The sequence below is a fragment of the Pholcus phalangioides genome, unplaced genomic scaffold (genome assembly GCF_987345545.1).
Source record: "Pholcus phalangioides strain wild (caught in Gottingen) unplaced genomic scaffold, Ppha-v1.0 ptg000043l_1, whole genome shotgun sequence".
Lineage (NCBI taxonomy): Eukaryota > Metazoa > Arthropoda > Arachnida > Araneae > Pholcidae > Pholcus > Pholcus phalangioides.
Window position 1 is genome coordinate 216,286 of NW_028301629.1, and position 27,059 is coordinate 243,344.

The 27,059-nt window shown below is 36.9% G+C and overlaps 1 protein-coding gene across 1 annotated transcript in view; it reads left to right on the forward strand.

Annotated features, from left to right (window-relative positions):
• SMC2 (structural maintenance of chromosomes 2) overlaps window positions 1-27,059 on the forward strand; it is a 64,005-nt gene that overhangs the window by 23,027 nt on the left and 13,919 nt on the right. Inside the window, exons 5-16 of the mRNA XM_089255611.1 lie at window positions 3,252-3,389; window positions 6,130-6,270; window positions 7,203-7,352; window positions 9,479-9,668; window positions 10,119-10,294; window positions 17,968-18,086; window positions 18,172-18,310; window positions 18,598-18,744; window positions 19,167-19,371; window positions 19,512-19,647; window positions 25,419-25,543; window positions 26,587-26,774. Of these exons, the coding sequence (XP_089111737.1) occupies window positions 3,252-3,389; window positions 6,130-6,270; window positions 7,203-7,352; window positions 9,479-9,668; window positions 10,119-10,294; window positions 17,968-18,086; window positions 18,172-18,310; window positions 18,598-18,744; window positions 19,167-19,371; window positions 19,512-19,647; window positions 25,419-25,543; window positions 26,587-26,774 (1,854 nt within the window). The remainder of the gene's footprint in view (window positions 1-3,251; window positions 3,390-6,129; window positions 6,271-7,202; window positions 7,353-9,478; window positions 9,669-10,118; window positions 10,295-17,967; window positions 18,087-18,171; window positions 18,311-18,597; window positions 18,745-19,166; window positions 19,372-19,511; window positions 19,648-25,418; window positions 25,544-26,586; window positions 26,775-27,059) is intronic.

Genomic DNA, 27,059 nt, shown 5'->3' on the forward strand with positions numbered 1-27,059 from the left:
GAACATTTATATTATATTGCACTAATATATTACACAATTAAAATAGAGTTTGACGATGACGACTCGACGTGGCCTCCACCGACGAACCACGGGAGCCCCCCCAGAGGGAAAGAGAAGGTAACCAGACGAGCTATTGGGATCTCTGACATAGATGTAAAGCGGAATTTATATGGAACGTTGGTAGCCCGACCTCTGGCCCCGTTCTCGCCCGACGGCTAGGAGACCCCACCTCCGGACCGTCAGACTAAGCGAACTAACTGACCCGAACCGGATTGTCAGCGGAAGCCTCGGGTGGTTTCCGGTAACCAACGAACCCTGGGGCCTAAACAAGATTAATTGAACAACAGGATTGTAAGAGATCCCAGGTCGTCATGTTACAGTTTGCAATGCCTTTCAGCTTTAAAGTGCAAATTCGAGTGTTTCCGTTTAAAAGAAAAGTCGTCACTGGAAGCAGCAGAAATTACTGTAGTCGATTGTCATTGTGCTAAATCCCGATGTTTCGTGAAAAAAATTTTCATTCCGGGAGTAAAAAGTGCATGTCCGCCGAATTACGAATGTTAATTTAGAAACTTCGCCGAATATCGCCTATGTTGCCGAATAATGAGCGTTAAATCGTCAATGTCGCCAAATAACAAGCGTTAAATCGCCAATCTCGCCAAATAAGGAGTGTCAGATCGCCAATCTCGCCAGATAATGAGTGCTGAATCGCCAAACATAGAGTTGATTCTTCCGAAATTCTCTCCCATTTTGCAACAATTTCTTTCCAAGTATAAAAAAATTAAAAATTTATAAAACTTTTTTAGCTCATTTGAAGTGCTGCTGTTCAAGGCAGCAAATAGTGCCCTTAGTAAGCAAAAATCATCTTAAATAGACGGGTGCAAAAAATTTTATGACAGCCGCTCTTTCAAACCAGGTGTCAAAAGCCTAAAACACCAAAAACAAAAATCAAGCTGACAAAAAGATGTTTGATAACAAAAGACAATGCAGTTTTATTTTGAAAAGGGTTGAGGGTTAATGAAAATATTCTTGTTAATTTCACTGCTCCAATTTATAAATATCTGCTCCGAATCCCGAATTTTCTGCTCCAAAACTGCTCCAAATCCTGAATTTGCTGCTTCAAAACTGCTCCGAATCCTGAATTTTGCTGCTGCAAGGCTGCTCCGAAATGGACTTAGTCACTTCCCACCCCTGAACTCCCCTCTTTTGTCAAGAATTTTATCGCAACCTTTTCCCTCGACATAGTTGATGTCGGGCAGTATTTTAAATGATGTCCCATTTTCCAGGACATTCTTGATTATTTTTGTTAATGAATGTGCTTTGATTTCTGTAATCAATGAAAAGCGAAATCAAATTATTTTTCGATATTTGGTTGGCAGAACTAATTCATTGTGAGCTATACAAAAGCTCGTTTGAAAATTTGGATAGTCACATCTGCTGCTGAAAAATGGTTTTATTCTGCTGTAGAAAAAAGTTCAGCTATGTGATAATTCCTAGTAGAATGTGTTTCCATTGTTAATGCGAATCTGTGGTTGACAGCTTGCTTCATGTCTGTGGAATATTTTGTGAATCTTTCATTTTCCTCCTGAAGGAGATGAATTACAAATAGAATTTGCATTTTACCAAAATGATGAGTTTTCTCCCAACATTGCCAATTGTGTTGAGATTGAAGAATGTTTGATGGGGTTGAAATTTGTATATACAGTGAAACTGTCTTCAATGGAAAAAAATTGTTGTTGCATGATTTCAATGCCAAAATACATACTAAAAACCTGGATTGAACAGAGCCTGTCTAACGTGGAAACGGGAAGGAAAATTCTACCCATTAACGGAAAATTTCACACAAATACTAAATGTTTGATGACCAAAGGATCATACAAAATATACAGTGGTACACTGAAATTATTTATGCAATCTATGCTTGAAAATGTGAGTTCGTTTCTGTACTTGATCCTGTCGTTTTGATAAGCCATATATAGTAAAACAGTTGCTTTCTGAAATTGTAACAAAATTTTTCGGAAAAGCAGGCTTTTCCACGGGAGCTTAATCAGCTTAAGTGTTGAATTTCCAAATGATATGGAAGCAACAAAATTGTGTGCAGGCTGTGTTAATTCTTTGATCACAAGACTGAGTAGGGTCAGAATTAATTAGAGAGAAGCAAAAGCCAGCTGCCTTGGTAACAAAATTTGGATGGGGTATTTTAGATGGATCTTGGTGACTTAAACCGCTGACTCGCCGCTGTGGTGGTCGAGTGGTTATAGTGCCGGACTCGTGATGCGAGGATCCGGGTTCGAACCCCACAGTGGTGGTCTGCTGAAGTTGGTTTTCTGTGGTTCCCAACTTCAAGGTGCAAATGCGAGCCGATCTCCCCGTCAAAAAGTCTCGACACAGAGAGCATCAGTCCTACAACGGTAAATCATTCAACCATAACACTTCACTCATAGTTAGTAAAACTGGGGGCAGATGACAGCACTACACATAACAAGCATTACACAGAAACAAACTTTACGTCAGGTTGCACTACACGTACACGCACATTCCCGCATGTACCGATTCGTTGGGGGGTTCCGCGGGGGGGGGGGTGCATGTGTGGTGTAGCAGTAGTAGGTAGAGGCTCGGGGATCCATGATGTTCTTAAGTCAGCCACCTCGTTGGGCAATTTGCCTGTTGTGGCGTTGTATTTGTATTTAACACAGTTATAAAATCATCAAATTTTATAGTGGTAGGGGCGGGAAAATCGTGTTTCTCTTCAGTCACAAAATTTCTAGTTACGACAGTGATGCTGAGAATTACATAAGCATGCTGATAATATATGAACCGAACCTGACACGACAAATAAATATTGACACCCTGATTGAAAATTTTTGTAAATTAGTATATGTTGTTATTTTAGAAGAAAAATAGTGTAGGTCAGAATTTTATACAGTTGCTGTCAAAATCTAAATACAGTATTTAGTAATTATAGACTAATTATTTATTTTATCTATATTTAAATTATTTACTTCATCTTTGATTAATTTATTTTCATTCATTTCAATCACACACAAGATCGTTACATAATTTTACACATTATATCAATTGAACCTTTATTAAGCGGAAACACCTATGTTCAATGGAAAAAAATCTCTGTCCATTGTGATTCCGTTAAAGACAGATTTTACTGTATTTTTCATTTTTTAAAAAGTATTTACTTCTGTTGATATCAACGTGTGTTTTATTTTAGTACTATTGTGTAATCAGAGTTTATTGTACAGGTTATTGAAGAAGAAATAACGCCTACTCTGACAAAGCTGAAAGAAGAGCGTCGAGATTATGTGGAATACACAAAAATTTGCCGCGAGTTAGATCACTTGACAAAGTTGCATGTTGCTTGGCAATATTTGCAGGCTCAGGTCAGTTGTGAAAGATATTTTGCCACTTTATATTTCAACGCTATTAGTTTTTTAAAGTGAAAAACCATAAGCTTTTGAGGCGTGATTAATTAAATTGTTTTCTTTCCTTCTCAATGTGAAGTATCTCTAGTTTTCAGGTACCGTAATTTCACAAAACTATGGTCCAAAATAACTCCATTTTCTAGATTAATCATCATAACTTCTGTGTTCAAGCTATTGAAAATTTTTTTTTGCTGATATTGCCTGTAAAAAGATCAAGAACTAATATTAAACATTTTTTTATTCCTTATGTAGCTCAAATTTGGATTTTGAAAAAATTAAATTTTGGAGCGTAGTTGTGTTATGAAGTCCCAACTATAGTCTGTCAAATATTTTGTGTTATAAATTGCTTATGAACCATAGTTGAGAGAATGTACTACAAATATATCATATATCCATCTTTATCTTCTTTGCTAGAAGATGTTTTTCTAATTCGACCCATAAGGGGGTCAAAGGAGATTCATAGAGAAATCACAGTGAGCCAAAATCACAGAAACTATCACCATGAAATTTGGTCGAAAGTTTCGTTTCATGACGTAAAGACTACCTATTAAAGGGTTTTTCAAAATTCAGCTGCTAGAGGGGAGGGTCGTATGGAGAAATCAGCCGAGCTGGGAAACCGTTAAAGCCTTCAACCCCCTAAGAGAGTGGGGTTCGAAAGTTATATGGAGCAATCATCACTAAGCCGGAATTGCTGAAGCCATAAATATGATATTTAGTGAATAATATTTTTAGAAAGTAGATACCCACTAAAACGGGATTTCTGAGAATTAATCTCCCAAAGGGGTCATGAGAGGTTCAAATGTTACATGGGGGAATCATTAATGAGTAATTTTCAGATTACCAAATCCACGCGAGCTAAGCTGCAAGTAACTGCTTGTGGTCCATAAAAATGGTTGGACCATAGTTGAGAACAAAAAAAGTACAGTTTTCTATTATTTTTTCCTATAAATATGTTTATACTCACGCAACAGTAAAAATGTTTATTAAACATATGTAAGTACTAAATTACCTGTAATACAGAACATCTCAATAGTGCAGAACAGCTTGTTGTAGTTACTTGTAGCAGAGAAAGTTTGCAGCTGACAAGATAATGTGAAAAACATAACCCCAACTAACAGCTGATTTGCACGAAAGAATTGAAAAGAGGTTGTCCTAACCATATCTCTATATTATACTATCTATACTCCTTGCAGTAGTAATTAAATAGTTCACTAGATGTTTTTAGCATTTTGATTATCAATGTTTTTTAGTGAGCTCAAGTGTTTGGACCATAGTTGTGTGAAATAACGGTACTTCAATACAAAACAATTTTTCAAAATATAATTTTTTTAATATATCAAAACTTGAAAATTCACACGCTTTTTTTGTTATTGAGTAGCTTGATAATGCCTGGAATCAGTGTTTATTAATACAAATCTAGACACATACGGTGATACCTCAGCTAACGAAGGCCTTTGCTTACAAATTTTTTGGCTAATGAAGATTTTTTCTGATTTTTCTGCCTCAGCTAACAAACATTTTTGGCGATATAGATGTATGCTCTGACATAAAATAGCTGCATTGTGAGCTGAATTTTCACAAAATCATTATCAGAATTACTGTCATTTAAGCCTTATTAACTCGTGTCCACTTCAGAATCTTTTCCCAGTTGCAATGCCACTCCTCTTTCTGAAAGTTTTTAAACCATTTTATGTAAACATGAAAGTTTTACCATTAGTATGCATTGGAAAGAAAAAAGTAGCCTACGTTTTCAGAACATGCACTCTTTCAGTGAAAGACTCTAAGCATCAAACTGAACAGTCTTAACATTCTAGGAAATTGTCATTTCCATCTTCATAAACACGAGACGCAGAAATGAGCTGACCAAATTACAAATGAATGAAGACACCTATGAACTCGACCAGATTGTGTCAACACTAGCTTCAGTAGATTACTGCTGGTGTACTGCATAGTGTAAAATAAAAATATTTTCAGTATGTCATTTCCCTTTGAATTCTCATTTATATAATTTAGTATATTTATCTATTCATTCTAACCTTCGGTCAGTTTTTGTCTTTTTTTCATAGCTTTCCTTGATATTTTAATGAACTTATAATTAAATTTGGACCATTTCTGAAACGAATTAAATGATTTTCTATAGAAACCTATGGGAAATTGCTTTTCAGCTAACGAACATGATTCTGGAACAAATTATCTTTGTTAGCTGAGGTATATCTGTATTTCATGCATTAAAATCCATTTCTGCACCCCCAAACTTCTTTAAAGAATGAAAACACTCCTTCAAATTTTGGGTTGAAATTTTTTACTTGTAAAAAATGACAAACATGTGGTGAAAGAGACTGATTGTGCTACTACACCGAACACAACTCTGATCATATTGCTATACTGCAATTTACTGCCATTAATGTTGGAAATGAAAGCACTGTCTAGAGGTTGTCGTCTCAAGCTCGTTAGGGAAAATATCTATATCCTCCCTCAGGTTTGAACCTGGAGCCGTGACAGCAACTTTTACGGTGGTAGACGAGCATCTTACCACCACACCACTCAAGCCGACTGATGGTGCGGATGTTAGCTGTTTAAAAGCTTGAATTTGATTTTTTTCAGGGTTTCCAGCTACTTGATTAACCTCTGTACAAAAGCTGTTCTTCCATCCAACATTTTAAATTATACTCATTAGTTTTCATTTATTGTATTTTAGGAGATGAGCTCTAAGTCCAATGATGGTGTTGAAAAGATTCATGAACAAATTAAATTGACTGAGGCAAAAATACAAGAAATGAAAGCACAATTGGCGGAAGTAGACACAAGAATGAAAGAACTAGAGCAGAAACGAGATGAAGTAAGCCTCTTCAATTTATAATTTGCAACAGCACTTCATTTAATTGAGATAATGAACAGATATAGTGAAAGAAATTTTTTTTAATTTCCTGTTATAACAACGGCTGTTTTACAAGAGCATTTTTAGTTCCTCCATGACTTCATTTAGAAGGGCAATTGAAAATGAAATTTTACATAACATTGATGCTTTCCTAACTGGGATATTAAATTGCTATATTTGGAGGTTGTTATATTGAATGTTTGAAAGAAAATGAGTTTTTTTTAAAGAGTATACCATATTTGGATGCAGTGCCGTAACTAACCATTCCTGTGCAAGAATTTGCATTTAGCCCAGCTCCCCCTTCCAAGTGGACCCTGTGCCTAATTACGGCGCTGTTTGGATGTAATAAAAAATTATATTCATTTTGATATTCATTCAAATATATTCATTCATATAATGTAAACAGTTGCAATGGAAATGTATAGGATTAAAAAGTAACGTCAAAATTTTTATAATCAATTGCATGCACCCACTTATGTACATGAAATTTAGGTCCAAGAGTATCTCATTGCACTTATTTCAGACAGCCATGTTGAATAATTGTAAACAAGCAAGAGCTGTTTTTCAGCATGAAAACATAAATTTGCTTGTCAGTATATTCTTTCCTTAACTGAGAAAGTTATTTTGATAACAAATACATATCGTACATAATATTGTATAACCATATGAGAGTGTTATTGACCTGTTTATTTAGTGTTGGGATGTTTGAGCAGCTTCTCTACTAACGTCATGCTATGTTTCAAAACATCGAGATTTTAAAAACAAAATTTTTGAAATCTGGGGAGAGAGAACATGGTTCGAGCTTTCAAAGATTGAAAATGTTGAGATGCCTACACTATAACCTATGTTATATCAAAAGGTGCAACTCTTCTTTTCTGTCCTTCTTATTCAAGGAAACAGGCAGTAAGTTACAGCAGTTGGAAACTACTTTGAAGAAGAAAACATTGGAGGAAACGAAAAAAATGAACGTGTTGCAAAATATGAAATCGAACCTTGTGGATCTTGGCAAAAAGAAGAAAGACCTTCTGAAAAACCAGAAAGATGTAAGTTAAAGCTTTAGTACTACAAATTTTACAGTTACAGTGTCAATAGTATTTTTTCATTCTGTTTTATTCTAAGCTACACACTTAGTGGTGGGGGAGGTTGCCAAAATGTATGCTTGAACCAAATCACAAAGTATCTTGTTGCGGCCCACATTTCACTGCAAAGACTGAATGTACTCAGATTATTATTTTACTTGTTTTAAGGCCATCTTATTTAAGCATGAAAAATAATTATTATTTTTAATGTTTTGACTATTCTAATTGTGTTACTAGAACTCTTCGCTGTGCTAGAAATAGTAAATTATGCTAATAAAATATATAAGATTTATATTATTATATTTATATTATTAAAATAAATTGATAGTCTAACTTGCTCGTAATGGGAAGCTCGTTTTTGGCGAAAGTGATCATTATATCCGGTCACGCACTAAATCCATTTTCAAGCGAAGAAAATGAAATGTCGGAAATTAAGTGCTTATAGGGAGCAAATTTCGAGGTTGAAATTTGTTGGTATGAGATATTGATATTTGTGTATGAATTTTTTTTTAACCTTTTTCTAGTACAAATACAAACAAAGGCCGCAACAGTCAAAATGCCCAATGAGGTGGCTGAAAATGATGCCCATAAAAAATGTGGATGTAATTTGGTGATTTCTGTTCAACCTTTGACGATGAAAACAGTGAAGTTTATGCACATCCCCCTCCTCAAAATGTAACAAACAATTCAACACATGAAGAAGGAAAAATTCCTCTGATGATCCTCACATTTAAACACACAGATTGGAAGTTTAGCAAGGGCTGAATTAGCCAATTTTTAAAAATTCTGATTTTGTCAGTTTCTTGTCTTCATTTTCCATGCTCATTCCTTCCTTTTAGTTGAAGTGCTGCTGCTCCTGCACATTGACAACAAACTGATGAAAAACTTTTTGTTGAACCATTGATTGACAGTCATCCCTCGTCAAAGTACATTATCGCCATATTATTACAGTAGTGAAAGAAACTCAAAACTTTATACAGTCTGCCCCCCATATTCACGGGGGTTACGTTCTGGGGGTGGCCGCTAATACGGAAATCCGTGAATAACCGAAACCATAGTTTTTGTATATCTCGTTTATTGAACATCATGAGAAGAGCAGGGTAACGCAGAGGGTGGAAAGGAATGTAAAAGAGTGTGCAGCGATTGTTGGCGATGTTTTCTGAAAGAACATTGTTATTTCTGTTTGCTGTTTCTTCTCTTCTTCATATCAAGTATGTGGGGGTATGTTGGTGTGTTGACAAGGCTTCCTCTACCAACTTTTCTACATGTGAAGAAAGTACCATAGAGGGATCTATATCATGAAAATAATCTATTGCTGATTTGAAAATGCGAAGCCCTTCCGCTATGTTACTCAATGGCGAACTTGTCTTCCACTTCTTTATCTTGATCTTCAGCTGGTACCACTTCTGTTTCAGGAACAGTCAGCTAAATTAATTCTTCCTTGGTCAGTGCCTCTGAATTGGTATTAATTAGCTGTTTGACTTCTTCTACATCCATATCATTGATACTCCACCAACCTGTTTCGCTATCGTCACAATGTCTTTTATAATCTCTTCATTTGGCTCTGTAGAACTGTAGACTGTTTCCCTCGTAAGACTGCCACAGCTCTGGTGATGACAGTAATGGCATTAGCGAGTCATCCTAAATATGCACAACTTAAATTTTGTAAACAAAACACATGAATGACGATTTGTGAGTGTTGGCAAAAAAAATTTCCCCATGAAGGAAAAAAAACCCGCAAATACAGAAACTGCGAATATGGGTACCGCTAATACAGGGCAGCCGACTATAGTTTTTCTTGCATTTAATTTTCACTTTCTATTATTTTTGCAATCATTTTTTCAAGGTTTTTCATTGAATTGTTTGTTAAATCTGAGCTATGGTAAAAAAAACCTTCTTGCTAAAAGAGACAGAATTTCTATGCAATTACCATTGTACCTAACAAAAGACATTAATTTCCTTATTAAATCCAGACTCACCAAAAGCTGGCTAGTTATGAGCGAGTCCGATTGTGTGTTCCATCATTAAAAGAAATTATTCATTAAATTAAGTCATAATTCCTGATTGGACATACTGATGTTTTCATGCAGGAAACACATGCTCTAGCTAATAAAGAAAAAGACATCTTGAACCAGGAGAAGAAAATCGAAAAATTGAAGCAAGTATCGGAGGAAGATGCCATGGCTGCTAAAGCGGCAGAAAAATATCTTCATGATGTGAATGCAGGCATGGTCCAGGATGCAGATGGAAAGGCTGCCACAATCGCTTCCCAGTTGATGGGTAATGTAAACTTAATTGTGGTTAACAACACTTGGGAAATTGTTCGTTACAGAGTTAGTAGAAATAATGTTAATTTAATTGTTTTTAAAATGTGTGAAAATTAATTGTTGCGATCCCAGTATGGGGAGAAAAAAATTCATTCATAAGGCTGATGAAATCTGCACTCAGTTATCCAGTAGTCAAACAGTTGAATTTATTATTTGAAAAATTTGAATCTTTCTCTATGAGCACATTACATTCATGGTCGTGAATTAATTCAACACTTATCAATTTTTCCATGCATGCGTGTAATTTGAAGAATGGTCTATGTGTATATAAAGTACTTTAGAGATCAGTGACTCCGGGAAATGAATTGAACAAAGCTATGATACTGTACATATTGAGCTGTAATACTATGTATATTGGTAAAATTAATTGCTGGAAAGGGTGAATTTTTTTATCTCACTTCAGCTGCAGAAGGAGATATTAAAAAATCAGAGACAGAAGAAAAGATGGCCTCGATGAACTTGACAATGATGAAGGAAGAGTTAACGAGGAAGCAGGCAGCGTACACAGAAATGGATGATGCTTACAAGGCGGGTCAAACTTCTTATAAAGCTCTGGAAAAGCAAATAGAGAGATTGAAGGTGAGGAGTTATTAATATTTTTGGAATAATTTGTTGAAAATCAAATGTGTCTTTAATACAAAAATATATGTACTGGCCTATATATATAAAATCATGAAATGTGTGTAAATGTTATAAGATTTATAAGATCTTATAGCCATTACAGAAACTTGGGCAAACCATGGTAATGAATCTTTCTTGCAAATCTCAGGATATGATACTTTTTTAAGAAATAGATCGGATAGGAAAAGAGGGTGGAGTCTTAATATATGTGAAATCATGTTTGAAGACTATGGAGTGTAACGGACAGAGAAGTGATATTGAAACAAAAGGCATCATAAACTTATTGTAGGGGCTTGTTACAATCCGCCAAATAGGGATCAAAACTATATCGCCAAACTTCATGATGAAATTTCCTACATGTGCAAGCATAAGAGGGTTGTCATATTAGGAGATTTTAATTACCCAGTTATCATTTGGGAGAACCTTTTAGCTAAAGATCAATATGAAAGAGACTTTCTTAATTTGGTGCTCGATAATATTTTGCACCAGCATGTATCAGGAGCCACGAGGGGTACTGCTATTTTGGATTTTGTTCTCACTAGTTCCAAGGATCTTATTGAACATGTTTTGGTAGGGGATGAGCTTACTTCCAGTGATCAACATGTCGTTAGTTTTTTCTGTTAACTTTTCTTAGGGTAAGGTTGATAACAAAAGACTAGTTCCTTGTTTTCAGAATTAACTTTGATGTTTTGAGAGAACGGTTAGCAGAAGTTTTCAAAGGCTGGTTGTAATTAGTCTGAGTGATAAGTCAGTTTAAAGAATTTAGCTTTTTTTACGAAGCTGTCCTCTGTTTTGCCCGACGTCATTCCCCTTGTTCAAAAAAAAGCATGTTTGTATATCGTGCCTCCTACGGTTCACGGATAGCGTGTGTAACCTTTTCTTGATGACTTAATGAGGTTTTACTGTATTATCAAAAGGTAATTGGTAAAGGGGATAGACAAAAATAATGTATTGTTGGATAATCAGCATGAGTTCAGGAAGGGGAAGTGATGTGTAACTAGCCTCCTTTGCTTCTATGATCACGTGACTAAGGCTTTGGGTAAGGGCAAGAATATAGATGGCTACCTTGATTTCCAGAAAAAAAAAGAGCGTTCAGAGAGTATATAAGTGAAGGAGGTGACCTGCCATTGTTTGCTAATAAAAAAAGAACGTTGAAAGCGATAAGGGATAGTAACAAAGAAGTTGAATCTAGGTTGGCAGATAACATTGGCTCTGACCCAAAATCATTTTTAGGTACATCAATAATGGATGCAAGGGGACAGTTGGTCTCCTCACGATAGAAGGGTCTAGGGTAGAGAGCAATGTAGGCATGTGTAGTGCTTTCAAAGACTTTTTCACATTGGTTTTTAATAGAGAAAATGCTATTCAATGTATGGGTGTTGCTTGGGGTGATAAAATTCTCAACGATATTCAAGTGGAAGACGTGGAGGTCCCAAATCTTCTAAAAAAATGTGTGTGCAAGCAAAGCACCAGGACCAGATGATATCTATTCCAGGGTCATCAGGGAACGTGCTAATGAATTGTTGGGGTCAGTCGCACAGATTTACAGGAGTAGTGTTGCTGAGGGTATCGTCCCAAGAGATTGGAAGCTTGCTAATGTTGTTCCGATATTAAAAAAGAGTAGTAGAGAGACTGTGTCCAATTATCGTCTCGTGAGTTTGGTGAGCTCCCTCTTGAAAACTTTTGAAATTACAGTAAAACCTCGATAAGTCGTCACTTCATGTTATTGAAAAATTAGGATGGCTTAAGCGGAGTGATGACTTAAGTGCCCTCAGTTTCAATGAGCAATATTGTGAAAATCATATAAATTTAAAGTAATATAACATTTATTGATATAGGGAAAAGCATACATTAGAAGATCAGTTCTGGAAAAAAAGTCTGGTTTTTCAATAAAGATAATTTGTTTAAATTTTAAGCCCAAAATCAGTAGGACCCATGCAGAAATCAGATGTAGCTCAAACAGTCCCTAATGTTTCAAAAACTTCAGTCGGCAAACAAACTTCCCCAGCGTAACTTCCGTTACTTGTTCCGTTTTGGTACATAAGGCTTTTATAGTGACTTGTAATCATATGGCAGTGTTGTTAACAAGCTATTTTTCTAAAGGAAGCCATAGAAATTATCTGTTACTGCCTAAAAAATTTTAATCATAACGAGTTAACTGAAATTAGCGATGAGTAAACAAGGGTTTAATAACATTGTTGTCTATGAAAGCTGGACAGGCCTGAAGAAAAACGACGACTTAGGCGGAGTGATGACTCATTAGGGACATGACTTAATGAGGTTTTACTGTATTATCAAAAGGCAGTTGGTAAAGTGGATAGACAAAAATAATGTATTGTCGGATAATCAGCATGACATAGCTGCCAAGTCTCCCGAATTTTTTGGGAATCTGCCGAATTTTATCTTCATCGCTCGATCTCCCGAAAAGTTCTTAAATCTCCCAAATTTTTACAAAAATCACTAAAATCCCTAATTGTCCCTAAAAATTCCCTACTTCATTAAAAAAATCCCCACTTATGAAAACAATCCCTAAGAAATTTCTTGTGGGACATGAAGCCTCTTTTTTTTCCCTTTCGAAATGACGTCACACGTCGTAAATGGGGAAATTCCCTTTTTAAGGAAGTTTTACAAACCCTCTGATGGTAACAAGAAAGTTGTTTGTCTTATCGTGTAGGGAAATGGCTTAGCAGCCAATAGGCCTGGATAATAATTGAAGATTATGGTGATGCACATGTGGTCAAAATTTCTTTTGTTGAAGTTACGTACGTGCGATATAACAAAGCATGAATAATGATAAGCAAAAACATATTTAATCAATTTTAAAGATACTTATTCCGATGAATTTCCTTTCATCAAACGTTCCAGAAGAGGGCTGACTTTTCCTTTTTGTACAAGTTGTGTTACGGACATAAACATCGGTCATGGAAAGACTGCCATCATCAGTCGTGAAGTGAAAAAAAAACATCAAGCAAGTGTCACAAAAAGTCAGTGTTCTTCAAAAATTGACGGTGTTTTCCTTCATCTTCCGATGATTTTGGGGTCATTCACAGAGAATGTTTGTTCACAGCGTTTCTGATTGAACACAATATTTATTTTTACATCATTGAAGTTTTGACCTCCAATTTCACTTGTTTTTTGCGTAGGAATTTTATTCCCAAGGGTTTAACTTCCATGTGTGTAAAATCCTTATTTTAATTTGACTTCAGTTTTTGAATAGGGAGTTTATTCCCTACGCTTCAACTTTTATGTTTGGAAAATCCCTATTTTATTAGGAAAAATCCCTATTGTATTTATTAGGGAATGGTTTTAGCATAAAATACGGGTGTGCGCGAAAATCTCCCGAATTTTCATTTTCAAAAGTTGGCAGCTATGGCATGAGTTCAGGAAGGGGAAGTCATGTGTAACTAGCTTTCTTCGCTTCTATGATCATGTGACTAAGGCTTTGGGCAAGGGCAAGAATATAGATGGTTAAGTTAATTTCCAGAAGGCATTCGATCGGGTCCAACATGGTAAACTTTTGAGGCGTTTACATGAGATTGGGATTGGGGGCAACTTGCTGAATTGGATAGAATCATGGTTAAGAGATAGATCGCAACGGGGAATTCTCTAATTGGACAGGCGTCACAAGTAGCGTTCCTCAAGGCAGTGTTCTTGGCCCCATACTTTTTCTCTTTTTTTTCGATATACTCGATCAGGGTATCTATGGGATTGCTAGCAAATTTGCCGATGATGTAAAGCTAATGGGGTAGTTTTGAATCAGAGATAGAGAGTTGCTTCAGACCAACTCAAACAGATTGGAGCATGAAGTTTAATACAATACAAATACAAATACAACGCCACAACAGGCAAATTGCCCAACGAAGTGGCTGACTTAAGAACATCATGGAACCCCGAGCCATTTTTTGGAGACCCTACCTACTACTGCTACACCCCAAATGCACCCCCCCCACGGAACCCCCCAACGAATCGGTACATGCGGGAATGTGCGTGTACGTGTAGTGCAACCTGACGTAAAGTTTGTTTCTGTGTAATGTTTGTTATGTGTAGTGCTGCCATCTGCCACCAGTTGTTTTTCTAACTATGAGTGAAGTGTTATGATTGAATGATTTATCGTTGTAGGACTGTTGCTCTCTGTGGCGAGACTTTTTAACGGGGAGATCGGCTCGCATTTGCGCCTTGAAGTTGGGAACCACAGAAAACCAACTTCAGCCGACCACCACTGTGGGGTTCGAACCCGGATCCTCGCATCGCGAGTCCGTCACTATAACCACTCGACCACCACAGCGGCACTCGACCACCACAGCGGCACCATAGCATTAACAAGTGCATGGTCACTCATTTTGGCTCGAACAACCCATGCTTCTCTTACGAATTGAATGGTGTCATTATCCTGGATGCAACTAGGGTGACCGATTTGGGAATTCTCTCATTGATGAGCGGCTCAGGTATTCTGAACATTGTTCAGCGGTGTTTAAAAAAGCAAATAGAAGGCTTGGTTTTATTTTCAAAATGGTCTTGTCGTGTGCTCCTAAAGTAATTATTCGGATTTTCCTAGGCACAGTTCATCCTTGACTGGAATATGCCGTAAGGTTTTGGAGACCCAAACCTACAGAGGGACATAGACTTGGTTGAAGGGGTGCAGAGAAGAGCTACACATGTTCTTATTAACACACAGGGCTTGAGTTATGAAGAGACTTCTTTTTTTTTAAATATGTTCACATTGGATGAACTCAGGTGTCGGGCAGATATGATCAAAGTGTTCAAAATTTTTAACGGGATGGATAGGATGGGCCATGAATTATTGTTACTGTCAATCGACTGATTTTACATGGGGACACTGTAGTGTATTTGTGTGCTACTGTCCCGTGATTCAAGGATCCAATTAACTCACAGGCAATAATTAGTGAACAAGACATGTTCCAGATCTAAACATTTATTACCATAACATATTTTAAAGAAGTTGCAGTAATTGTTTGGCATCGAAAAACCAGGAGACTGCTTTGTGGTTGGTTACGATGGTTATAGGATCACCAGAAAACCATGCTCTGAATTTATTGCACGTCCAAACCATAGCAAGCCCTTCTTGTTCCATAACCGAATAGTTCTTCTCGGCTGTGTTTAGGGTGCGGCTAGCGTATGCTAACGGTTTTTCACCATCAGATTCGACCTGTTGTAGTACGGCTCCTATGCCAATGCCAGATGCATCTGCATAAATTTTCAAAGGACAATTCATCTTTCTAGTAATCAAAACCGGAGCGCGTGTCAAGGCCCTCTTCAGTTCTTCGAATGCCTCCTGATGAATTTTTTCCCACTTGAAGGTCTGATTCTTTTTGGTCAACTGGTAGAGAGGATGAGCGATATCTCCGAAATGTGGAACAAATTGACGATACCAACCACACAATCCAATAAAACGTTGAAGTTGTTTGACAGTTTTTGGTTTTGTAAACTGCTGGATTGCATCAGTCTGACTGGGTTTTACGTTCCAACCCTCTTGGGTTAAATTGAGTCCTAAATACTCGAGGGTTCGTATATGCAGACTACATTTTTCGGGTTTAAGTGTTAATACACCATCCCTTAGACAAGAGAAAAGTTTCTAAATTTTTTAGATGGGACTGAAAATCTTTGCTGTATACGACAATATCCTCAATATAGAAGTCAGTACATTTACCGACTGGGTGACCCAAGACCATTGTCATCATCCGTTGGAACATGGCAGAGGCATTGTTCAGGCCGAAAGGCATAACTTTGAATCTGTACATGCCGGACTCGGTAACAAATGCCATCTTGTCCCGGTCTTCCAGCCTGACGGGAACCTGCCAATATCCTGATGCCAGATCAAACGTAGACATGTACATTGAGTCACCTATTCGCTGAAGAATTTGATTGATACAGGGCATAGGACAACGATCGGGAGCAGTGATTTTGTTCAATATTTTTTACAAATCTCCAGTCCCCAGACTTTTTGCTGACTAAAAAACATGGAGATCCCCCGTTCGTAGATGCGGGTTCTATTATATCATCTTTCAGCATCTCTTGTACCTTCTACCAATTTTTTCTTCCACGTTGGAAGAGAAAAGGGGGTCAGAAACTGGCTTGCCCTCAGTGATAATCTTGTGTTCTTCCAGGTTTATCCCGAAACAGATCAGGGAACTTGTTCAATAATCTTGTCAATTCATGTTTCTGTTGTTGGTCGAACTCTGAATTTTCAACTAATTGTGTAATTTTCTGTTGATCTATTTTACCTCTATATCTTAAGAGTCCACCCTTAAGTTCATGATTTTTGAAGTCCACAATTATTTCGACTTCACTAAGTATTCCTTTCCCAATTAGAATGTCGAAGGAGACTCTAGTGAGCGCTATCAACTCTGTGTGAACACTGCTGATATGTATTTCTATTTGAGCCTGATGGACTCCCACGGGTCGACAGCGCTCACCAGAGGCCAACCTAAAATCTGCACCTCTATAGGGTTTAATTTGATTGTGGGAAGAACCCACTTGTTGTGCTAGTTGGAAACTGATCTATCAGCACCTGTGCCCACCACTGCCCTTGAAAAAATGTGATTTATGCGTACTACTGGGCGTAAAAAATTCAATTCAGGGGACACCTTCTTATCAGACACATTGCCCCCTCCTATGTATCCGACTGCGCGTTTCCCTGAGCCTGATTTAAGGGGCATTGTTGGCAAATATGCCCTTTCTGGTTACACTGGAAACATCTCAAAACCGATGGAGACCTGTTAGCTCTGTTTTGGTTGAATCTCTATGCATTACCGGTTTGTGGTGGAGCACTTTGTACAGTAGTCTCTCTAGATCTAGAAAACTGATCAATCATTACAAATAACTGTTGAAGTGTTTCTGGTTTTCTCACTTTCAAGAAAGTTTTTACTATATAGGACAATTGTGATATAATCAATTCAATTTTTTCGGAGTCTGGAACAAATAAATCACATGATTGAAACAAGTCTAACTTATGTAAGATAAAATCTTAGTATGAGCCGGTGGTATAGTTTTTGAAAAACAAGGCTTTTGCCAGCTCTATTCTAGTGTGATAACGGGAAAAGCTCTGAAGTAGCAATTGTCTAAATCTTTCTCAGGAATTTTGTTGTTCCCATCTTTCCCACTCGTACTTTATGGAGAGGGGTAAAACACGTATCGATTGGTAAGGGACAATTCTAAGTTAGGGTGCCGCAGGGAGTTTTTCTCTAATAGGGTGGTTAATAAATGGAATAGCTTACCCCTGGAGGTAGTAAATTCTAATACAATTGAAAAACATTTAAAAAGAAATAAAATACGATAAACATGTTGGGGTAAATCGAGAAGCTATCCATACTTACAATAAGACAACCATAAGTATTCTTTATGGTTATTGTGTAATATTTCATCATGTATATATATATTGTTTCTAGTTTTTGTAATTGCTTTTCTATTAATTAGGGTTGCTGTAATTTTGAAGTATGACATCCATATTTGTTATGGGCAAGTTTTTCTCAGCGATCTCGTTAAGCATTTTACCTGTTGTGGTGTATTTGTATTAAACACGAATTTTTGTGAGAAAAAGTATGTCACTCTCCTCTCTGGATTCGGTTTATTTTTATGTAATTGATTTCATGTCTGATTGTTTTTCATTTCAGCAAGAAATTGATAGCCTTGGATATGATGAACAAAAAGCACAAAAGCTCAGGTTTGACAAGGACAGACTGGATAATGAAATTCATATGCTTAGGGATGAATTGGACAGAATGAAATCCAGGTTGTTGCATAACTTGTTTAACAATGCTCACTTAATGCATTGTGTAACTGTGCATGCAGTTATATTATATAATGCATCTTTCCAGGTTCCCTCATCTGTTGTTTGACTTTGCTGATCCAGTGAAAAATTTTGATCGAAAGAAAGTTTTTGGTAAAGTTTGCAGCTTATTGAAAGTCAAGGACCCTGCAGCAACTCTTGCTCTAGAACTTGCTGCTGGAGGAAAAGTGAGTGATCTTTTACTTAAAAAATTAGGGAGAAAATTATATTATGACTCAAAAAAGAATGATCACATGTTAACTTTTGTGCATATGTTTTACCTTCTGCTTGCTGTTTTACGAACTGTTTAGTTACCGTTGCGTTGTGAGTGTTGAATAACTATCTACTTGGTCTGCTTTTTTAAGATTATTGTAGGCAACCAAAAATTTCAGTTTCAGGGCATATTTTTTCATGATATTATTTTTCTTGTTTGATTAATTCTTTTCATTAAAATAATTTTTTCTTTGCCTTTAAGCTTATGAATGTAGTTGTAGACAACGACAGCACCGGTAAACTGTTGCTTGAGAGGGGTCAACTCCGGCAGAGAGTGACCATCATTCCACTGAACAAGATCAAGTCTCATATGATAGAAAAATCTGTTGCAGATTATGCTGAAAGATTGGTACATTGTTATGTTTTTCCTTATTATTTATGATTATATTTCTGATTATATTTTATGCTATGGGAAAATCAGTATCAATCAAGCAAATGAATTTCTTATTTACAAGAAATTATTGAATCAAAGTGAACTTATGAATTACGTCTTTTTGGATGATCTGCTTGAGACTGACCCATTTGTACATGAATGCAATTCATTCAAAATACTTGAATGTATTGCATTCCATTAAAGTATTTTGAAGCATCTTAGAACTGCTGATGGTTTCATCAGACTATAAAGAGTTTGATAAAAAATCTTTTACAAAATGTAAAAAAACAAGCAATAAGCTTATTGGTTGGGTTTTTTTCACGTTTTGTAAAAGATATTTTATCATACTTTTATAGTGTAATCCAGACCTTAGGCATCATGAAATTTTTTACCCATAGGTTGGCAAAGAGAATGTCAGCACAGCTCTCTCTCTCATCACATATAATAAAGCAGTGGAGCCAGCGATGCAGCATGTTTTTGGGAATGTTTTCATCTGTAGGAACATGGAATCGGCAAAACGAGTGGCATTCGCTGATGGAATTAAGAAGAGATGCGTAACTCTAGAGGGTGAAGTCTTTGATCCATCTGGAACTCTCTCTGGAGGTTAGTGGTTTTTTCTTCTTTCTTTTAAATTTCTTTTAAATAGCTCAAATTTTAAGAAAATCTGAACAAAATTATGCAAATTCAATCAAACAATTTTGTGAAGCAAGGAAAATTCATTTCTTTAAAAACTTTTTTTTTAGGCTCAACAAGTCAGAGGCCCAGGCATTTAGCTGAATTAGCTAAAATTAGTGATTTGGAGCATAAGTTTAATACAGCAAAAGCAAATTTGACCAATCTCACCAAAGAACTGCAAAGATACAATGCTTTGACTGAAAGGTAGAACCACCCATTGATTATAAAACAAAAGCCATTTCCATACAATCGCTGCCTTGACGTTCCTTTTACAAGTATTTCATGTGTTGTAATTAATGTGCACTAAATATAATGTTGCCTAACAGTTTAAAAAAATATGATAATCAGATTTAAGCACAGATGGTATATTATTAAACCATACTATTTTGCTTTCAACTTTTAAATTATTGGATCTTTCACTTATTAAAAATCTTGTATGCTGAAGCTTCAGAAAGAAATATTTCATTGTGGGTGAAACTCTTCAAAAAGTACATAGTACTCACAATACAGTCAGGCCCTCTTAATTCAGATTTCATATTCAAATACAAATACAACGCCACAACAGACAAAATGCCCAACGAGGTGGCTGATAAAAAGATGTCCATAAAAATATGGATGTCATATATTTCAAAAATACAGCAACCCAATTAAAAATGCAATTAACACAAATTATAAACAGTATATACACATGATAAAATATTATACAATGCCCATAAAGAATACTTATGGTTGTCTTATTCTAAGAATGGATAGCTTCTCGATTTACCCCAACATGTTTATCGTATTTCTTTTTAAACGTGTCAATTGTGTTACAATTTACTACCTCCGGGGGTAAGCTATTCCATTTATTGACAACCCCATTAAAAAAAAATTCCCTGCAACACCATAACCTTGCATTGTCCCTCACCAATCGATACTGGTGTCCCCTTGTAAAAGTAGTCGATTGGCGGTGTACTAAAAGTTCATGGTCCATCCTATTCATCCCATTGAAAGTTTTGACCACTTCGATCATATCTCCTCGAAACCTGCGTTCATTCAATGTAAACATATTCAAAAAATCAAGTCTCTCTTCATAACTCAAGCCCTGTGTGCCAATAAGGACGCGCGTAGCTCTTCTCTGCACCCCTTCAACCAAATCTATGTGTCTCTGTAGGTATGGTCTCCAAAACCTTATAGCATACTCCAGTCCAGGACGAACTAAGCCTCGAAAAAGCGGAGGAATGACTTTAGGAGAACGCGAAGAGACCTTTTTGAAAATGAGACCAAGCATTCTATTCGATTTTTTGACCACTGCTGAACAATGTTCAGAAAACCTAAGTCGCTCGTCAATGAGAATTCCCAAATCGGTGACCCTAGTTGCATCCAAGATAGTGACACCATTCAACTCGTAAGACAACCGTGGTTTGTTCGAACCAAAATGAGCGGCCATGCACTTATCAACGCTAAACGTCATGCTCCATTCATTTGCCCATGCTGCAATCCTGTTTAAGTTGGTCTGGAGCAACTCCCTATCGCTTTCATTCCCAATTACCCATTAGCTTCACATCATCTGCGAATTTGCTAGTAATCCCATCGATACCCTGTTTGAGTTTATCGATAAAAAGTGAAAAAAGTATGGGGCCAAGGACACTTCCCTGAGGAACTCCACTTGTGACGTCTGTCCAACCAGAGAATTCCCTGTTCACCATGACCCGTTGCAACCTATCTCTTAACCACGATTCTATCCAATTCAGCAAGTTGCCCCCAATTCCAATCTCATGTAAATGCTTCAAGAGTTTGCCATGTTGGACCCGATCGAATGCCTTCTGGAAATCAAGGTAAACAACGTTGACATTTTTGCTCTTACCCAAAGCCTTAGTCACGTAATCATAGAAGCAAAGGAGGTTGGTTACACATGACTTCCCCTTCCTGAACCCATGCTGATTATCCGACAATACATTATTCTCGTCTATCCACTTCACAAACTGCATTTTGATGATAATTTCCAAAATTTCTGAGAGGGAGCTCGTCAAACTCACTGGACAGATTGACACCGCTTCTCTACTACCCTTCTTAAATATCGGAACAACGTAAGCAAGTTTCCAATCTCTTGGGACGATACCCTCAGCAACACTACTCCTGTATATCTGTGCGACTGGCCCCAACAATTCATTAGCACATTCCCTGAGGACCCTGGGATGGATATCATCTGGTCCTGGTGCTTTGCTTGAACATACATTTCTTAGATGATTTAGGACCTCCACGTCTTCTACTTGAATATTGTTGAGGGTTTTATTACCCCATGCAACACCCATATATAGAATATCATTATCTCCATTAAAAACCGACGCGAAAAAGTCATTGAAAGCACTTATACAAGCCTACATTGCTCTCTACCCTAGAGCCTCCTATCAAGAAGGGGCCAACTGTCCCCTTACATCCATTATTGACGTATCGAAAAAATTATTTTGGGTCAGAGCCAATGTTATCTGTCAACCTAGATTCAACTTCCTTTTTACTATCCCTCATCGCTTTCTTCAACAGTCTTCTTTTATCAGTAAACAATGATAGGTCACCTCATCCACTTTTATACTCTCTGAATGCTCTTTTCTTTTCAAGATAAAGGTTCCACACTCTATCCGTGAACCATAGAGGGTGCGATGTACAAACACGCTTTTTTCAAACAAAGGGTATGACGTCGAGCATACCCTTCGTACTAAATTCTGCCCATTGACTTCTATCCCTACTTATTCCAACCGGTCTTAGAAAACTTCTGCTAACCTTCTTCTCAAAACATCAAAGTTAGTTCTCCAAAAACAAGGAACCAGTCTTTTGTTATCAACCTTACCCGAGGAAAGGTTACAGTGAAATCTGACGATACGATGATCACTGGAAGAAAACTCTTCCCCCACCAAAACATGCTCAACTAGATCCTCGGAACTAGTAAGGACTAAATCCAAAATAGCAGTACCCCTAGTGGCTTCTGATACATGCTGATACAAAAAATTTTCGAGCACCAACTTAAGAAAGTCTCTTTCATACTGATCTCTAGATGAAAGGTTCTCCCAATCAATACCTGGGTAATTGAAATCCCCTAGTATGAGAACCCTCTTTCGCTTACACATGTAGGAAATTTCATCATGCAATTTGGCGATGTTGTTTTGATCCCTATTCGGTGAATTGTAACAAACCCCAACAATACGTTTATGACGTCTTTTGTTCTCAAGTTCAACCCATATGGTTTCAATATCACTTCTCTGCCTGTTACACTCTCTAGCCTTCAAACAGGATTTTACGTATATCAACACTCCACCCCCTTTCCTATCAGATCTATTTCTCAAAAAAGTATCGTATTTCTGAGATGTGTAAGAAAGATTCATCCCCATCGTTTGCCCAAGATTCTGTAATGGCTATAAGATCCAAGCCCTCCACAACTATCATAGTTTCTAAAAAACCTTTCTTATTACCCAAGCTCCTGGCATTTATTAACACACATTTTAATTTGCCCGGTGATATAGTGTCAATCAAGAAGCCATCCAAGTCAGAGGTGGGTAATTCCCCGTCAGTACTGTTGTGATTATCATTAACTAACCCGCATTCCCGACTACATGGTCTGGGAGTAAAAAACCTGACCTAAGACTATCGTAAACCTCCCAGACCCCCCCCCCCTCTTATTTAGACTATCCGAACGAAGCCACCTATCGGTAAATGCGGGAAGCTCCAAGAACGTGACCCCAAGTGAGGAGCAAATGTCCTTCAGGCCTATATTGAATTGGTGGATCCTATTCCTATACCCCTACTACCCCTTGGCAGCACTGGAATCACTGCCACTTCTGAACCCCCCCTCCCTAGTGGATAATAGTAAATCCCGGTACTCTGTCAGAGACACACTAATATTCGCTCCTACCTGATTCGTTCCCACATACAGAATCAGCCGCAAGGGCAACTTTCGGCGATGAAAAACGTCTCAAACGTTGCCAATCTTCCCCCCAGTAAGACAACAGCGCTCGAAACTCCAAAAATCCCTACACACTCTGTTCCCAAGTTCCCTAACAATAGAATCGCTAATGATTAAACCCCTATCACTATCCCCCTCTACCTCATCCACGACCACCCATTCGCCCTCTAAACTGTCAGTGTTCGTGGAGATTGCTTCTTCATCAACGGTTTTCATCTTCACGGTTTTTTAATATTACTTACAGTCTCTTTTCCAGTTTTACGGAAAAAACTATTGCAGTGCTTATCCCCCCCCCCTCGTACTAGAATAAAATATAAATTGTACATGTGCTAAATAAACTCTTTAAAAGGATCCCTCCCTAAAGGTTTTCTAGTGCTTCTGGAAATATTTCTGAAAGACTCTTGTTTAAATGCTCCTGAATGTGAAAATTTGAAAGAAAAATTCGGAAATGGAATAAGCCGACTGCTTCTGAAACCGAAGAAAGATCCTCCATGAAAATGATCACGATTAAAAAGTGGAAGACAAGCTAATTTCGAGCAACATAGTGCAAAGGCTTCGTTAGTTTAACCCTTATAACAGCAATCCCGATATATCTCGTCAAACTTTATTTCGGCCGCCCAAAAATATCTCGGGTTCTTAACATGATTTTATTTCCAACATGACAATTATAAAATGCGGATCAGAAAAATTTTAAAAACCACTTAAAGGGTTAAATCAGCAACAGAGTGTTTCCGTAACATAGACCCATCTATGGTACATTTTTCACATGTAGAAAAATTGGTAGAGGATGCCTTGTCACCATACGCCAACAGATTAACTGAAATGAAGAATAAACTGCTAACAAAAAAAAGCGGCTAACTTATAATATTCTTTCAGGAAATATTGCTGAGAATCACTGGATGTCCCCTTCTTCTGTCGTTCAAAGCAGATATAAACAAGATGCCTAAAATACGAAACTTTATGATTTGTGTTATTTAGTGACCCTTGGAACATAACTCCTGTGAATACCGAGGGATGACTGTACTTCAGTTCACAAATATAATTTTTTTTGTAAACATACTCATAATCCAAAACACCTGTATAGTGAGGGCACCAGAATAGCGTGGTGGTAAGATGTTTGTTTACTACTGTGATGGTTGTCATCACAGTCCCAGGTTCAAACCCGGAGGAGAATATAGAGAAGTTATTTTCCCTAATGAGCTTGAAGCGACCACTAATAGATGGCACCTTCATTTCCAGCCCAACTCATTAATGGCAGTAAATTGAAATATAGCGATATGGCCAGAGGATAACTTCCCCATAAAAAAAAAAAGGAAACTCAAATGATTTGTTCCACAACTGTCTCTCTTACGCCAACCATGATTGTTTTCAAAAATAAAGTGCATTTGTTGATTTTCTCTATATTATTTAGTTTTATTTTTACTTCATATTCCATGTTAAAGGTTCAATTATTTTCCGAATGACACAAAAGGGGCGGGGGGTCTTCATTTTGAAAGCCCTGTTGCAGGCAAGACAAGAGGGTGAGACAGTTATGAGTATGTGCTATAAATACCATTCAGAGGAGCTCAGAAAAATGCTTGGGCTCAGCCCCTGAACTCTAGGGGAGAGGCTTTAGTACATATATATTACTTGTATTGTGAGATATTGCTAGCAAGTCTAAATTTTTTTTAAATATTTTCTTGTGTTGTAAGTTATTAGTGCCAAAGAAAACAACCTTAAAACACACTATATAGAAGCACATCTTAGTTGTGGGCTAGATTGAATTCTTTAGGAAATTCAGAAGCTCTGATCAGATCATAAAAGTTATGTTAAAGAATTGGCTTAATGTGTAATGTGTTTCAGATTTAAAAATTCCAGATTGTCTTGAAAGGTTATTGGTTCTCAGAAAAAGCTTTAACATAGAAGGCTGGTTTTGATTATTCCTGGGATATATTTTTTTCCTAAAAACAAATTTATTTCAAACACAAGCTTTAATAAGTCAAATGAATTTTTTTAATCAAATGATTTGAATCACAAATATTTGGATGCTTGTATATAGGTATGAGTCTTTACAGTCATCTTATGAAGTTAAAGTCAGTGAGTTGGAGACAATAAAGTTGAGAATCGAGCAGAGCAACTACCATCAACAACAGCAAGAAATTGAAAACCTCAAGGAATCTATACGTAAGAATATCTTTGACCTGTATAATATATATTTCTGATGTGTCACCCCTTAACTTATTGATTTCTGCCATCTTAAAAAAATAGATTAAAAAGGAATTAAGAGAAATACATCACTACTGATGATTAGAAATTTTTATGCATATGATTTTGCTCATAGTTTAATTGACAAAATGTTTTTAGAACATATTTTATAACAACCATAGGATATTTTCCTTAGTATACTTGTACACAAGTCCAATCCATGCAAAATACAATAGAATGAAAATTACCGAGGAAAGGTGTTTTCTCTCTACTCATTCCCTCTCCTCTCCTTTGTTTGGAAGAGGTTCAGTTCTCTCTCGACTTATTTCACACACTCTGGTGAACCATAAATTTGGATTTTAGTTTATTCTTATTCTAGTCCCTTTCTTCTCCCCCTTATTCTTCTCAAGTCCCTTTTGTTTGGAATTATAATTATTTTCCAAATGCATTCGTGATGATGGATTTAATATGAAAGGCATGATCTAACCAAGTAATATCAGCTAAATCATAAAGCATGTTTTTGTATTGTTTCTCTATTAAGGTAAAATTTACTGCTAAAAGTAATCATGTTTCACAGCTCTGTTTGCAATTCTTTACCAACAAAGTTGTGAGTCCTTGTAACGCCATAACCTAGAATTGTCTCCTACTAACTGGAATAGATGTCTTATTGAAGCACTAGATCGACAGAAAAAGAGAATCTCATGATTCATCTTATCAATTCCTTTGAAAATCATAGTATCAGTCATACACTCCGCGCACCTGTGATCTTCTGTTTGAAAAAGTCGAAGAATCTTTTTCTCTCTCAGTGGCTCGAGTCCTGTGCACCTGCAGATAGACCCACCAGATCTCTATCCTTCTGCATTATATTGCCTCAGATGGGTCAACATGCTTAATTATTTTCATTGAAAAGATTAATAATCCTTTCAAACAAAATTTTAAGCAACTAGTTGAATGTGTTGGAAATGGAATTTTTTTATTTCTGTTATTTTTGGTGATTATGAGCAATGGAAATTGTGTTTCAGAGGAAAAGCAAAATATCATTGTACAGTGCAAGCAACTGAAAAAGAAAGCAGAGGAACGTTACAAAGAGTTGAAACGTACTGATACTAAATCAGCTAGAGAACAAGAACTTAAGAATGCTGAGAAGGCTCTCACAACTGCACAAAAGAAGGCAGCAGAGTCAGAAAAGTGTTTCAAAGATGGGGAACAGGTAAGTCTTTTTCCATGAAATTCTAGCATGATTTAGTGAAAGTTTATATAATAACAGACCTGCCAACTCTCCTGATTTAGGCGGGAGACTCCGGATTTTTCATCCTTCTTCCCGCTCTTCGGATTTTGGCGGAAAATTAGATTTTACGCGAGCTTTCACGTTGTCGTTAAGGAAAACACCCATAGAGGACAGCCATAATCATTTCCATCGAGCAGCCGTAAAAAAAGTCTCTGTGACCGCATTTAAGCAACTGGCAAAGACTTAGTTTTCGTAGCGTTTATCGGC